The sequence below is a fragment of the Paroedura picta genome, chromosome 9 (assembly GCF_049243985.1).
Source record: "Paroedura picta isolate Pp20150507F chromosome 9, Ppicta_v3.0, whole genome shotgun sequence".
In the NCBI taxonomy this organism is placed as follows: domain Eukaryota; kingdom Metazoa; phylum Chordata; class Lepidosauria; order Squamata; family Gekkonidae; genus Paroedura; species Paroedura picta.
The window spans coordinates 70,927,231-70,941,093 of NC_135377.1; the positions used below are offsets into that span (position 1 = coordinate 70,927,231).

The following is a 13,863-nucleotide window of genomic DNA, read 5'->3' on the forward strand; positions in this document are numbered from 1 at the left end:
TTAATGTTAATGTATTTAAAGGGTTTTTAGGTGTTGTACTGTATTTTATTGTCTTACTATAAACCGCCACAAGACTAATTGAGAGCAGTGGTATATAAATCTAAATTAAATCTAAATATCTATATATGTCTATCTCTATATAAAACGAAATCAGTTGTGCTTATTCAAATTTTTGACTTAATTGAAACATTCTTACCACTCATTCCTCCTTCCAATGTTTCTTCAATTCTATTTGAAATGGAAAGCTGAAGGGCCAACCCATACGGTCAGATTTCTCTAAGTAATCACACAAACCACACAACTGGCTTTTTCAGAAAATGATGAAAATGGGGACAGCTGCCCGCTGTGACATTTAAAAGAAGTAATTCTGACATGATTGCTTATATCCTGAAACCTAGTAATAAATCCACTATGAACGTCGCTATTTGAGACGTAAAAAATATTGCATGCACTGAATGCATTACTTATTGTAATATTTCTTCATACAGCTTCACATGACAAAATAATACTTAAAATCAGCAGGATTATAGGAACAAAATTGACCTTCCACAGTTAATGCTGACACTGTGTTCACTTCGGCATTGTCAAATCTAGATACCTCTTTGCATGTTCAGGTTACATGGAACCTACCTTCCAAAGGCAGCTTGTTCTCTATACAAGCTAGAGAATGGTTACATTTACAGGTGTATTCCATGACAGTCATATATTTTTGCTGAATCTTAGGTCGTATATTTTCACATACAAAGACAGGTATTTCACCATTTAGCGTACCTCAACGTAGTCCCTGGCATGTCCCCAGTCTCTTTTGGCATCCAGATTGCCCAGGCTGAAGCATTCCAGTTGCCCCAGGTGAATCTTAGCCACTGAACGGCTAATTTTTCGAGTTACAAAGTTAGCCCCTAAAGGAAAAAAGACAGAACAGAGGGATTAAAAACTGCTTGGTAACTACATCCCAGCTGAACATCACACACACAGTGTAAGATTGTTACTTTCCACCTTCCCTCCGCATCAGTTATGGAAGCTCTGTTGTAATTTGTCACTTCCTTCTGCATGGCGAGGTGGGCCAAGCACACATGTCACATTAGTTACACATTCTCATCGAATATCTTCCTTTGAAAATGTCAGGATTCCTAATCTGCAGCTTAAATGTTCGCACTAGGCACAAGGCCAAGAAAAATAAACCAGAATGAAAGTTTCTGGAAGCAAAATATAAAATATTACAGCAAGATAACTTACATGTTAAAGCACAAGCTAGGACCTTTTCTGCAAGTTAACGTGAAATATAATTTGGATACTAGAGCATCTAGCTGGGAAAACAGACCTCTTGCTTGTTTTATGAGCGGGCAACAGTGGAATACTGTGTTTGGGAGTACAGGTCTTCTTAAGCTCTAAATGGGACTGGAAGAGAAGGAATTCCTGCATAGTCCTTGCTTCAGTTGAGGATTTGCCACCGATTCACTTGATATTAAGGGACAGGCACCATTCTGCCATTGGCCACCTGACAAAGCATAATTTCTTAAGTCTAGTCTAGCAAGGAATGTAGGCAAAACATATGATCGCACAGCTGACAAGAGTTTCAAATTAAAGTTATCTTTGTTTCCACGCAGTCCACAATACGATAACCAGCAAAGTAGCTGTTTGTTTGTTTGTTTGTTATATTTATATACCGCCCTCCCCGGAGGCTCAGGATGGTTTACATAAAACATAGAAACGATACAGGAAATAATCTATAACATAAAAATAACCATAACATTAATTCTGCTAACTGATAATTGTAACAGTGGTAACAGTGGTAACAAACAGTAGAAACAGTAGAAACAGGTCCAGGAGCAGAACGCATTGATGGATTTGCTTTAGGATGCTTAGGGCTGATCCTGCGTTGAGCAGGGCGTTGGACTAGATGGCCTGTATGGCCCCTTCCAACTCTATGATTCTATGATTCCTGGGAGGGAGGGAGCAGGGGCCCTGCAGATGTTGTTGGTTATACCGAGTCGCAACCAAATGCCTAGCGAAAGAGCTCCCTTTTGCATGCCCTGGAGAACTATTTTTAGCTCCGTTATTATTATGTACTTCATTTACACCCCATTTTCACCCAATGGAGACCCAAGGAAGTTTACAACTTTCTCCCCTCTTACAGGATATCCTCACAATAACACTTTGTAGTAGGTTGGAGTGTGTGATGGGCCCAGGGGCACCCAGCGAACGTCCAAGACAGAGTGGTGATTGGAGTTGGAACCTCCTTCACTCTAACCAAGGTTTTCTCAACCAGGGTTTCATGACACCCTAGGGTTTCTCAGTGGCCCTGGAAGGGTTTCCTGAATGGGTGGGAATGAATGAATATTGTATATTTTATATTTGTTAAACATATATTGGGTTATATGATCATATACAGTCATATTGACCTGCCCCCCCCACCTTCCAAAATGGCCAGTGATGGGCCTGGAGGGGGTGGGATGGGGAGGGCCCCCCGGGTGGGTTTGTGCACAGCAATGCTTCCCAAACATTTTCTGTACAATCACACCACTTTTGGGGTTTCCTGAAGCCTGAAGAATGTTTCAGGAGTTTCTCAACAGAAAAAAACGGTTGAGAAAAGCTTCTCTAACCTCCACAGTAGCCTGGATTGGTATTTGATAGATCACTGCTAAGAACAAAATGCGAAGCCAAACCTGGGGTTCATATAGGTCACCCCTATTCCCCCAACAAATGCATGTTTTGCCTGCCAAAATTTCCCATGAAATATAGGCTTTATTTATTTATCGATTTTTATGCTGCCTCTCTCCGAAGGTCTCCCGGAGGTTTACAGTAATAATAATAATAATTTCCATCAAAGAAGGTTAAAACAAAGCTTTTACACCTAGCTGCCAACAGGCAGTTTAGACCAGCGGTCCCCAACCTTCATCTGGTCGGGGACCGCCTCCGGGGGTGGGGGAGAGCCAGCGGCCCGGCTGCCGCAGTTGCTCAAAAACGCGCATGCGCAGAACTGCCACACATGTGTGTTTTGGCCACCAGGTGGCGCTAACACATGCACAGAGTTGCCACGCATGCGCGTTTTGGCCACCAGGGGGCGCAAACGCGCATGCGTGGCAGTTCCACGCGTGCGCATTAGCATCGCTGGTGCGCCGGCTGCCGCGCCGGTTGCAGTGCCGGCCTCTTTCCCCCCCTCTCGCTGCAGGGGAGGGAGACAGGCGTGGCCGCTGGTGGCCCGGTACAATGGTCTTTGTGGCCCGGTACCGGGCCGCGGACCGGGGGTTGGGGACCCCTGGTTTAGACCATTTGGTCCAAGTCATAAGATACAAGCTTGCAGAGATTGTGCTGACAAGGACAGAGCCAATTTCCCCAGCAGAGTTAGACTCTGGCTGCGTCAACGTAATGAAGGGGGACAGGGGACTGGGGGCGGGAAGGGAGCTACCGGAAAACGAAACTGTAAAGAACCCGGATGCATGCATGTAGCCAAGCCAAAGTTGGGAAAGAAGAAGAAGAGTTGGTTCTTATATGACGCTTTTCTCTACCCGAAGGCTCAAAGCAGCTTACAGTCGCCTTCCCATTCCTCTCCCCACAACAGACACCCTGTGAGGTGGGTGAGGCTGAGAGAGCCCTGGTATCACTGCTCAGTCAGAACAGTTTTATCAGCACCGTGGCGAGCCCAAAGTCACCCAGCTGGCTGCATGTGGGGGAGCGCAGAATCGAACCCGGAATGCCAGATTAGAAGCCCGCACTCCTAACCACTACATCAAACTGGAAAGCAGCTTGGGGGACTACATGACAATGATTTTGCAGCGCTGTGCCACTCATAGCCAGCAAGGGCATGAGTCCCCTTTACACTGGTGCATCTCCAACTTATAACAGTGTTTAGGTCAGCTGGCTCCCTGTTGTCATTCAGCCCCCCTATGGATTGCTCTGTTAATCTTGTAACCTCTGTGGACAGTGTTGCTGGCAATGTTGATCCTTTACGTTGCTGGCAGAAGAAGAGAGAATTTTTTATTCTGGCAGAGGCTATCATACAGGTACAGCATGTTGAAACACAGTACAGTACTTGTATTCACAAGGGAACATTTTCCTTTTAACACCTCATCTAAATTATATACTTAATGGTATCATTAAAGGTTTACTTTGCATAAAAATTCAATTATTTATATATATACCAGAATTCGAACTATTAAAAAAACACCTGCTTTTATATACATACACAGGGGGTTTCCCCCCTATTCTACTAATATAAATCAAACTCGACTACTGAAGTTAGTCAAATGTAATCAACCAAAAAAAAAATTAAAAACCACACCAACTTTGATTTGAAAACTCTTAAAATATTAATACATATATATATATTCAACTGTCAAAGTCATCTAAAAGATGAAATCATCCTGTGTAGCAATAAATCAACACTTTGTTTAATTTCATCTGATCAATCTGATATTATCTGATTAATATTGCCTTTTGGCTATGATCTTAATTAATACACTCTTCCTAGGGGGTTTCCCAGCCAATATATAATAAAATATATCCTCTGTGATATTCTAATTCAGATAAATTCAGCAAGCCTCATTTACTTCAATTATGCTAGAAGTTAATTCATTGCAAGATACTTCACAGAATGGCATTTACAGGGTGACAGGAGACATACAGACAAGAAGACCAACCATGAAATTTCTCAAGCAGAGAAGAACAAGAGAAAGAAGCAGCCCCATGTTCTTGCTTATTTTTCTTCTTTATTACCCCCCTCTCCCCCATCATTGTTAAACTGGTCTTGAAGAATATTTCTACCCAATCCCAAATAAGACGGCCTCCTGTCTGAAGATGTCCATACGAGATAAGACATCTCTGTTCCACTGAACTAGGAAAACAGAAGTTCTGCAGAGGCTACCTGAGAACTGAAATGGCACAAAGAAAGGGATTCATTCCCCATCTCTCTGCAATGAAGTCCCAATATAGATCAGAAGCCCAGCCCCTGATCTTTATCAGGAAAAAAACATTCCCAACACTTCAGCCAAGGTTTTGCCTAGTGTTGGTTATATCATGATCTTGAGAAATGTTGGCAGCTAGCTTGAGTGGTTTGGAAGCAAGTGAGCCAACCTGGAGATACATTCATACTGCTCATGGAGACAACTCTTACCCTAAGCATTAAGGCAGGCTTTCTCAACCAAGGTTTTACAAAACCCTGGGGTTTCTTGATGGCCCTGGAAGAGTATTCTGAATGGCTGGGAGTTGATTATATATATGAGCTGCACACCTCTTGACCAGCCAAAGCTTTCCATCTGTCTGCCTCTGGTGCTACCTTAATGTTTTCACTTTTCTTATCCCCAGCTTTGCTCTTTTAGGCATCTTCTTTTTGACCTGGTGGTGCACATGTATTCTTTCTATCTCTGCGTGTCCCCAATTTCCCTACCTTTTCTCTTTCCAGTGAGTGGCACTGCCGGAGTCAACCTGGAAGGGCAGGCTATAACACTAAAGTTACTGTTGTTGTTAATATTCATTTATTCAGTCAGTCAGTCTGTCCTGCTACCCTTGCCTAGGACTATACTAGATGCGCTAATCAGCCTTGTCCTTGTGTGTGTGCATGTGTGTTTGTGAGGATCCTCACAAAAACCTTGGAGATTTCACATTCGGACGGCCTTTCAGCAACTTCACTGACTCCCACTTGAATTCTGGATCAGGCATAAGGCTCTGGTAATCGCCTTCAAGGCTGTACACAGTCTGGGCCCAGTGTATATGAGAGACCGACTCTCTGCCTATACCTCCCTAGAGAGTGTTACGTTCGGCCACCACCAACTGTCTGAGATTCCCTGGCCCCAAAGAAGCATGGTGGGCTTCAACCAGGGCCAGAGCCTTCTTGTTTCTGGCCCCCATCTGGTGGAAGAAGTTCCCTGAAGAGATCAGGGCCCTCCTTGAACTCCCACAATACCAAAGGGCCTGTAAAAGGGAGCTCCTCCACCAGGCATTCGCCAGCTCCCTCCCCCAGACATCACAGATACCTCCATCTTGAACCCAACTGACCTCACCCCTACGTGTTCTGTTTGAAAAGTTCTATTGCGTTGCTATTTGTTACGGTATTGTTGATCAATACTGGTTCTTACTGTTATGATTATGGTTATTATGGTTATAATGTACATCCCTATGTTTTATGTAAACCGCCCTGAGCCTTACAAGGGGCGCTATTAGAAAAATAATGAATGAATGAATGAATGAATGAATGAATGAATGAATGAATGAATGAAGGAAGGAAGGAAGGAAGGAAGGAAGGAAGGAAGGAAGGAAGGAAGGAAGGAAGGAAGGAAGGAAGGAAGGAATTCTCTGTTGGTTCTCAATTCAACCTACTGGGCATTCATATGAGGAGAAAGCAATTTCCAGTTTTAAAAAAAAGAAGTATATTTCCGAACTTTTGCCTTGTGCTATACTCCCTACCTATAAGGACAGAAAAATCAGTTAGACTGCTAACAGTGCAACTTAAGAATCCTGGGGTAAATGAAGTGTGGAATATTCACTGAACACTCAATTTCCTGGCTTTGTCTCTGTAAAGCAAACCCTTGACATTTTAAAAATGTTCAAAAGACTAATTATATTATTAAACTGGCATGCAGCTTGCATTCTACAAGGATAAACGCATTCTTGGTTGCCACAACAATTCATCCTTTCCAATCTGTTGTAGATTCCGAGTGGGGAATCCAATGCATGTCCTGCCTTAGATATATTCAAGTGGGTAGCCGTGTTGGTCTGAAGTAGCACAATAACATTTGAGTCCAATAGCACCTTTAAGACCTTGAATAAATCTTGGTTGGTCTTAAAGATGCTATTGGACTCAAATTTTGTTGGGCTGATTTAAATATGTTACTGGATGTCAGAGACCGCTTTGGAATTATTACAGTCAACCTGCATGAACTTTGATTTGAAATAATCAAAGCAATGACTATAGTCAAGAATCAGAGAATTGCAGAATCTTTAACCGCTCCTGTGGAGCGGATAAAATAAAACCCTAAGGGATAATGGGGAGGAGTCAGGGCAGGACCTGTCCGTGATAATAATACCGAGTGCCACTCAAGGGCCAAGCGGCCAATGGGGAGGCGCACAAAGCACGCCTCTCCATTGGCCGCTTGGCCCGGCCTCGCCTTAGCCGTCAGGGGACTCGCCACGCAGAAGGACAAGCTGCCTTCCACCACGGTTAGTCCTCCTGCCGCCTTCCCCTCGCCTTAGGGAAAGGAGCAGGGACGCCACGTCAAAGATGCCGCGTCCCTGCTCCTTTCCTGGCTCCGACCACCGCCAAGCACTCAACCAAACCCAACTACCCCCAGTCTCCCCAGACCCATACTCGCCGCCGCTTCCAACTATGCACACAGCCACACACACAAACTCACGCACCCACCCGCTGCCTCCTATCCCCCCCAGCCTCCCCAGACCCCTTCCCGAACCGCCGCGGCTTCTGCCGTGACACGCAGCCACACACACACACTCACTCACTCACCCCCCACCCTCCCCAGACCCCTTCCCACGCCACCGCCATGACGGCCACACACTCACCGGATGCCTCTTGCCCCGCCGCCGTTCCCCGCCTTTCCCGCCTCCACCCCTACCCCCACCCTGACCGCCCCTTTCCCCGGCCAATCCCCACTCCCAGAGCCCCTACTCACCTTCCCGCCATCGTCCCAGGCGCCGGCCCTTTTCTTCCCTTTCACCAGCACTGCCCCTAGGCTGTGCGGCCTGCGTGGCCGCCTCTACAGCGCTGCAATGAACCAGGCATGCACGGACTCACACACATGCCTGGTTCCACAGCCCACCACAACCCCGCCCCCATGCTACAGCACACATGGCCGAACTACTGCCCATGCGTCCTGCCCGTCTGTCGCCCACGCCGCCCCCCAGCACTAGCCACACCCCTTCCCCACCTTACACCCACGGCTGCCGCCCACCCTGAGACCGCCTCCCCCAGCCTACACATGGGGAGAGGATGTCCCCCAATGCCCCACCTCTGCCCATTTTCATAAATGGGCTTTTTCCCTAGTCATAGAATAATTGAGTTGGAAGGGGTCTCCTGGGTCATCTAGTCCAACCACCTGTACTATGCAGGACACTCACAATCCTATCGCTTATCTACTCTAATCAGCCAACCTCTTGAACCTTCACAGAATCAGCCTCTCTGTCAGATGCCTACCCAGCCTCTGTTTAAAAATTTCCAAAGATGGAGAATCCACCACCTCCCGAGGAAGCCTCTTCCACTGAGAAACCGCTCTGTCAGGACTTCTTCCGGATGTTTAGACGGAATTTCTTTTGCATTTATTTCATCCCATTGGTTCTGGTCCGGAGCAAGAGGGAACAACTCTGCTCCAAAAATATTTGAAAGGTTCCTGCAAAAATCTTTTAAATGTTCTTCTTCATTAAAGGCATCATTAAATACAATTTTAATGCATTGAACACATAAGTGAAAAGGTTCATGTAGAAAAGAAGATATTCATTGTTTGAAGTCTGCGGTGTATAGAGTTGCTGAATCAAGCCAAACAAAGAAGAGAGGTACCCACTCAAAACAGCTGATGTTTCTATACATATTGAAATTATATTATATCTGAAGAAATATAAAAATATGCCATTGAAACGAATACAAAATAATATACAAACTGAAGAACATGAAACTGAAGTACATGAAAAACTGAACCTTTATAATTGCAAGGACATTACAAATTTGCCACAGCTGCATTCAAGAGTCTAACTTGAACTATTTCCGCATTAAGAGACATATCTTGCTTTACCACAGTTCCTCTATATATTTCTGAAAGGGCCATCTAGGCAGCGCTGTCCGGGTCTCAGGGCTGCTGTCTGGGCTTGTCCAGGCCTGTCCGGCCCTCTGAAACCACAGGCAGTGGGCCAATCTGGATGCGCCCAGCAAAGCTGGGTACGTCCAAATTGGGATGGCCCCTGGAGCGCCCACCTACAGGAGCTGATTGTGCCACTATGCGGGCCCTCCAATCAGGAGGCCATGCGCCCGGAGAAAGCTACTGTCACCAGGACAGGCCAGAGTTCTAGCCAGTCAGCCGCAAAGCCAGTCGGGAGGCCCAATCATTGGGCCAAAGTTCTAAAAGAGCCCGCCCACCCAGGGGCAATCAGGAGACATCGCTGCCAGTCTGTTCCTGACCACCACAGGGAGAGGAGGTCAGTAGGGCTGCCAAGGGGGATGAGAACAGAGGCTTGGACAGGCTGCGCCAGCCCTTTTCACCCCAAGGCTGTCCTAACTATCAAGTCCAACTGCAAATTGCCTCAGAACCCTGACAGAGCTAGCAGGAGGCTGGTGAGTGCTCTCCCTCCCCCTCCCTTCAGGCCTGCTGCAAAGGAGCCTCTGACAGTCCCTGACTGAGGGGAGGGAGACCTTTCCAAGAGCAACACAGGGGAGTCTGAGGGCATGGGGGTGGGTATTCCTTTTGAGGGGGGGGGGGAACTTCATCCTCCTGCCAAACACTTGGGAGAAGAAGGGAAGGTGATTGGAAACTGCTTTGAGACACCTGAAGCCTGCTGGGTCACTGCGGCACATCCCAGTTCTCTCAGACCTCCCACAGACCCACATCTCTCACAGGTTGACTATTGTGGGGAGATGAAGGGAAAGGGTGTTTGTAAACCACTTTGAGACTCCTTTGGGTAGTAAACAGCAGTGTACAAAACTCCAGCTCTTCTTCTTCTAAGGAGCAACCGTGAAAGAAGCAATTGGGCACATAATATTTTATGAATAGTAAAAAAATGGAGACAGAAGAAGCTGGGTGGACACCTGTGTACTGTGACTCCCCCATGTGTATTAGGGCAGGGGGACAAGAAGGAAAATGATATTGAATGCAGAACTGGGAGGAATTGGTTGCCATGTAATCTTTCCCTAAGAAGAGTCTCCAGTCTGATTTCCCCTTCACATATCTGAGGACATGGCTCTGGAAAGCTCATCTGTAACCACTATGCCCCAATTCCCAAAGGTCAGTCCTCTCCCATACTCAATGAACATTCCCCACCATAGGTTCTTGACACCCATATCTCCACACCCATACCCTCATTTGTCTCCACGCCACCACAACCTCCCACACAAAACACACATTCAACCCCATGCCCTTACAGACTGGATAGCTCCTCCCCTTTCTCTTCCCACTGCCAAGCTCTGCCGCCCGTTGTATTCTTGGATACAACGGGCTTTACCTCTAGTGTTAACATAATAGCACTGCTATGTAAGACAGCTTTTTAAAAAATTCAAAACAGCGCTGTAATGTGATCAACCGTTTTTTTTTTTAAGGCAGATTTTTTGGAACTGAAGGAAGGGGATGGAGGGAGTATGGCTAAGAAGAAAGGGGCACTTCCCAAACTACTCAAAATGGTGGGTGCGGGGAATAACTTGATTGCACACGTTCCCGCATTTGGCAGCCCCGAATTAGACCCCGCTTTAAAAAATGAAAACCAATTTTCTGGGTATTCCCTTGCTGCAAGGCAAGTGAAGGGGCAATTTGTGACTGCACCTGAAAAGCAAATTTTAGTGAGGAAACCAATGAAAAAGTCGAGCCTTTAAATATGCAAATCCAAATGATATCCCTAATGCAAAAACAGTCTTATTGTATTCCAAGGATAATAATAATAACCCAACAATAAATCGACAAACTACTCGATCTGTTTAATCACTGCCAAATAGCCATAAACTCCTGCAGAATTGGTTTGCATTGAATTTTCACCAAATTGCGCATGTGCAAAGAGACAGCCGATTCAAGCTGACTGGTGGCCATTGGCATCACTAAAGACTACTTAAATAAACACCAAAGCTGTAATGAAATACCCCATCTATGATGGATTAAATGATTTGTGAGTGATCCAATTGCATATTTCAACAATTGCCAACTGAATGGAAGAGTTGCACAGCAATGACAGGAGGAGAGAACTCAATCATGCACATGTGCAAAAAGCCAGTACTATGGTGAGGCTTTGGTGAGGAAGGCCTATGTTGAAGGAATACACTACAGTGATGTAACTAGTCAAATACCAGTACAGACTGAAGAATTATCTAAGCAAATGCAGAAAAATCCAGTCCCTGTTCAAGACCAGTCAACACAAGCAAATTGAACCAACATTTGTTCGATCATCCCTCACATCCACAATGGAAAATCTCATTCAGTTTTCAAAATAGAAGACCAATATCCTTTTTGAGCTTGAAGTGCACACAAATTCAAGTGCATGTTCTTTATCTGCCGACTTTCGGCAACCCGGTTGACCACAGCAATCTTTGTGAGCCCCTAGGGTTGAGGATCTCTTCAAGCAACGCACAGAAAAATTAGACATTGGGGGAAGAAATGTCATGGCTGGTTAATGACACCACTAAGATCAGAGGAATTCTGCTTTTGTTCGCTAAGGCCGGCCAAAACCAACACCAATTAAACTGCAGGTACTGAAATTTCACAGGCATCCCTCAAAGAATCTGGGTTTTAAAAACCCAGGCCATTTGCTGTGTGCATTTTCCAGAAACACTGTAGCTACAAACCATTCTGCAAATGTTCATCAGCTAGCATTTTTCAAAGAAGTTTGCTATGCCTATCTTTCAATATATTTTCTGACAGATATTATTTAAATGCATACTTGATTTGTAGACAGATTTATAGAACAGAGTGTTGGGCTTCCCTACGGAGCAAGGGAAAATACTTTTGTGCTATATATTAGTGAAATGAAATGTTCCTGTCAAGGCTGAGCATAAGAAGTCGGCTGAACAGCCTTGTCCTCCTCGATGTATAAGAACCTGTAATACTTCCAGCACATTTCCAGCCAGGACTCCATCTTTCCAAGCACCTGAGGCGATGCTGCCTGAGCAAAAGGTTCAGACCTGTCTTTCCTAAGAGTTGTTATATTTGAAAGATTTATATAAGAGTTTTCATTGTGCTGCTGTCTTGGTTGGGTATGACTTCACATGTGGGAAATGGCTTCACATGGAGCCATGGCTCCAGATTGGAGATCGAATCAGGTTCAAAGCTTGGGAATAAACCTTTAAAGCCCTAAGTCAGGGGTAGTCAAACTGCGGCCCTCCAGATGTCCATGGACTACAATCCCCAGCATTTGCTGGCAGGGGCTCATGGGAATTGTAGTCCACGGACATCTGGAGGGGCGCAGTTTGACGATCCCTGCCCTATGTGGTCTGGAACCAGCATATCTGTGAGACTATCTCTTCTATCACCTCCCCCCCCCACAAGAGCACCGAGATCAGCTGACCAAAATATGCTTAGGATCCGCAGCTGAAATGAGGTGAGATTGGTTTCAACATGGACCAGGGCCTTTTACACCTATACGAAACCACAGAGAGAGGTGCCAACATTTAGGAGTGGCTGCAGGCAAATAAACTGAACCTTAAGCCCAACAAGATGGAAATGCTTCTAGTGGGTGGAAGGCCAGATCCAGGATTTCAGGTATCACCCAGATAGGCTTGCACCTCACTTCAAAGAACAGGTCTGTAGTCTGGGAAGTGATTTTGGACCCAGGCCTACTGCTGGAAGCAGGTAGTATCTGTGGCTGGGAGTGCCTTTTACCAGTTTTGACTGGTTAACCAGCTATGGCCTTTCCTGGGCAGAAATGATATGGCCTCTGTGGTTTCAGGTAAGGTCTTTGAGGTGGCAAAGGTACCAGAGAGATAAGATTGTTTATCCCCTGCTGCTTTGAAACACTCCGAAAAATATCATCGAACGTAAGCATTATATCAGATGCCGACTTTGTCAAGTGCATTGCTGTGACAATAAATAAAACTGGTGTACTGCTAGCACACAAAGTTAGCGAATAGCTTTCTTCTACTCTATACATGGTTGGAGCCAGTGATTCAGTAAGGCCCATTATGCACGGGGCAGAACGCCTGCGCTGGCGGTGGCAGTGCTTCAGGGAAAATCCCTGATAATGCTTACCGCCGCCAGCGCAGACGTGTCCCAGCCCAGGGCTATGGAAGGCCCGCGTTATACAAACACGGGAACTTTCGCAGCTTCCTGGATACTCCGGGCAGCAGCAGGGGATAAGGTGGGCCGGCGCTGTGAATAGCTGACAGCGCCGGGCCTTTTGGCCTGCCCAGCCCCAACCTACGGTGTCCCTACAGGGACACTGCATGCCCCTGCGGGCTCCACAGAGTCGCGGAGCCGGCAGGGACAACCCCCTGTCCCCGCGATAGCGTATGGAGGGGGGACAGCCCCCCACTCCCCCTGGCCCCGCCCCACCTCTCCCCAATGGCCACTGCCACTTCCCGTGGCCAGCAGCGTCCCGAGCCTCCTGGCTCCGGCGCAATGTGCGTGTGCACGCGCTACGCCGGGGCAGCCCTGCATGCCCTGCCCCCATGTGTACATGGGGAACGGTGGGGCATCCTGCCCCATCGCAACGACACAGCGGCAGCGCAGAGCAGCTGCCGCTGTGCATAATGGGCCTAACAGAGGCCTTCACTGAATACTCCCCTTTGGAGAATCACTACTGACAGTTTACATCCAAAGAAATTGGCATGGTTACACTGAGATGTATGAAGCTTTTAATAATGTGTTTAATGTTTTAAAGTTTTTTAACATTCATGTTTTATTGTTGTACAATAACAACAACAACAGGCTATTTTTGTACACTGCCCTGAGTTGCTAGGGAGCGCGGTATATAAATTAAATAAATAAACAAGCAAACAAGCCTTGCTGTGACAGTTTTCATTGGCAGTTCTTTACAGCTCTTATTTTGGTAAGTCATGAAAATCAAGAACCTATGCAAACCTAATTTATATAACTTATTAGACAAAGCTGCTTTTATACAAAAAAGTAACTGGCAGGTAGCCATGTTGGAGAAGGAAAGGCATAGTTATGAATTGCCCACAGTTTGAAAGTTTCTGTTGTTCTCATTACTTTAAAGCAGGAAAGCCTCTTAAAG

General features: G+C 46.1%; 1 protein-coding gene across 2 annotated transcripts in view; it reads right to left on the reverse strand.

Moving 5' to 3' along the window:
- The window catches only part of GMDS (GDP-mannose 4,6-dehydratase), a 369,384-nt gene that overhangs the window by 258,802 nt on the left and 96,719 nt on the right, over positions 1-13,863 (reverse strand). For both annotated transcript variants that reach the window (XM_077353300.1, XM_077353299.1), the window contains exon 7: positions 772-899. In XM_077353300.1, coding sequence (XP_077209415.1) covers positions 772-899 — 128 coding nt within the window. The remainder of the gene's footprint in view (positions 1-771; positions 900-13,863) is intronic.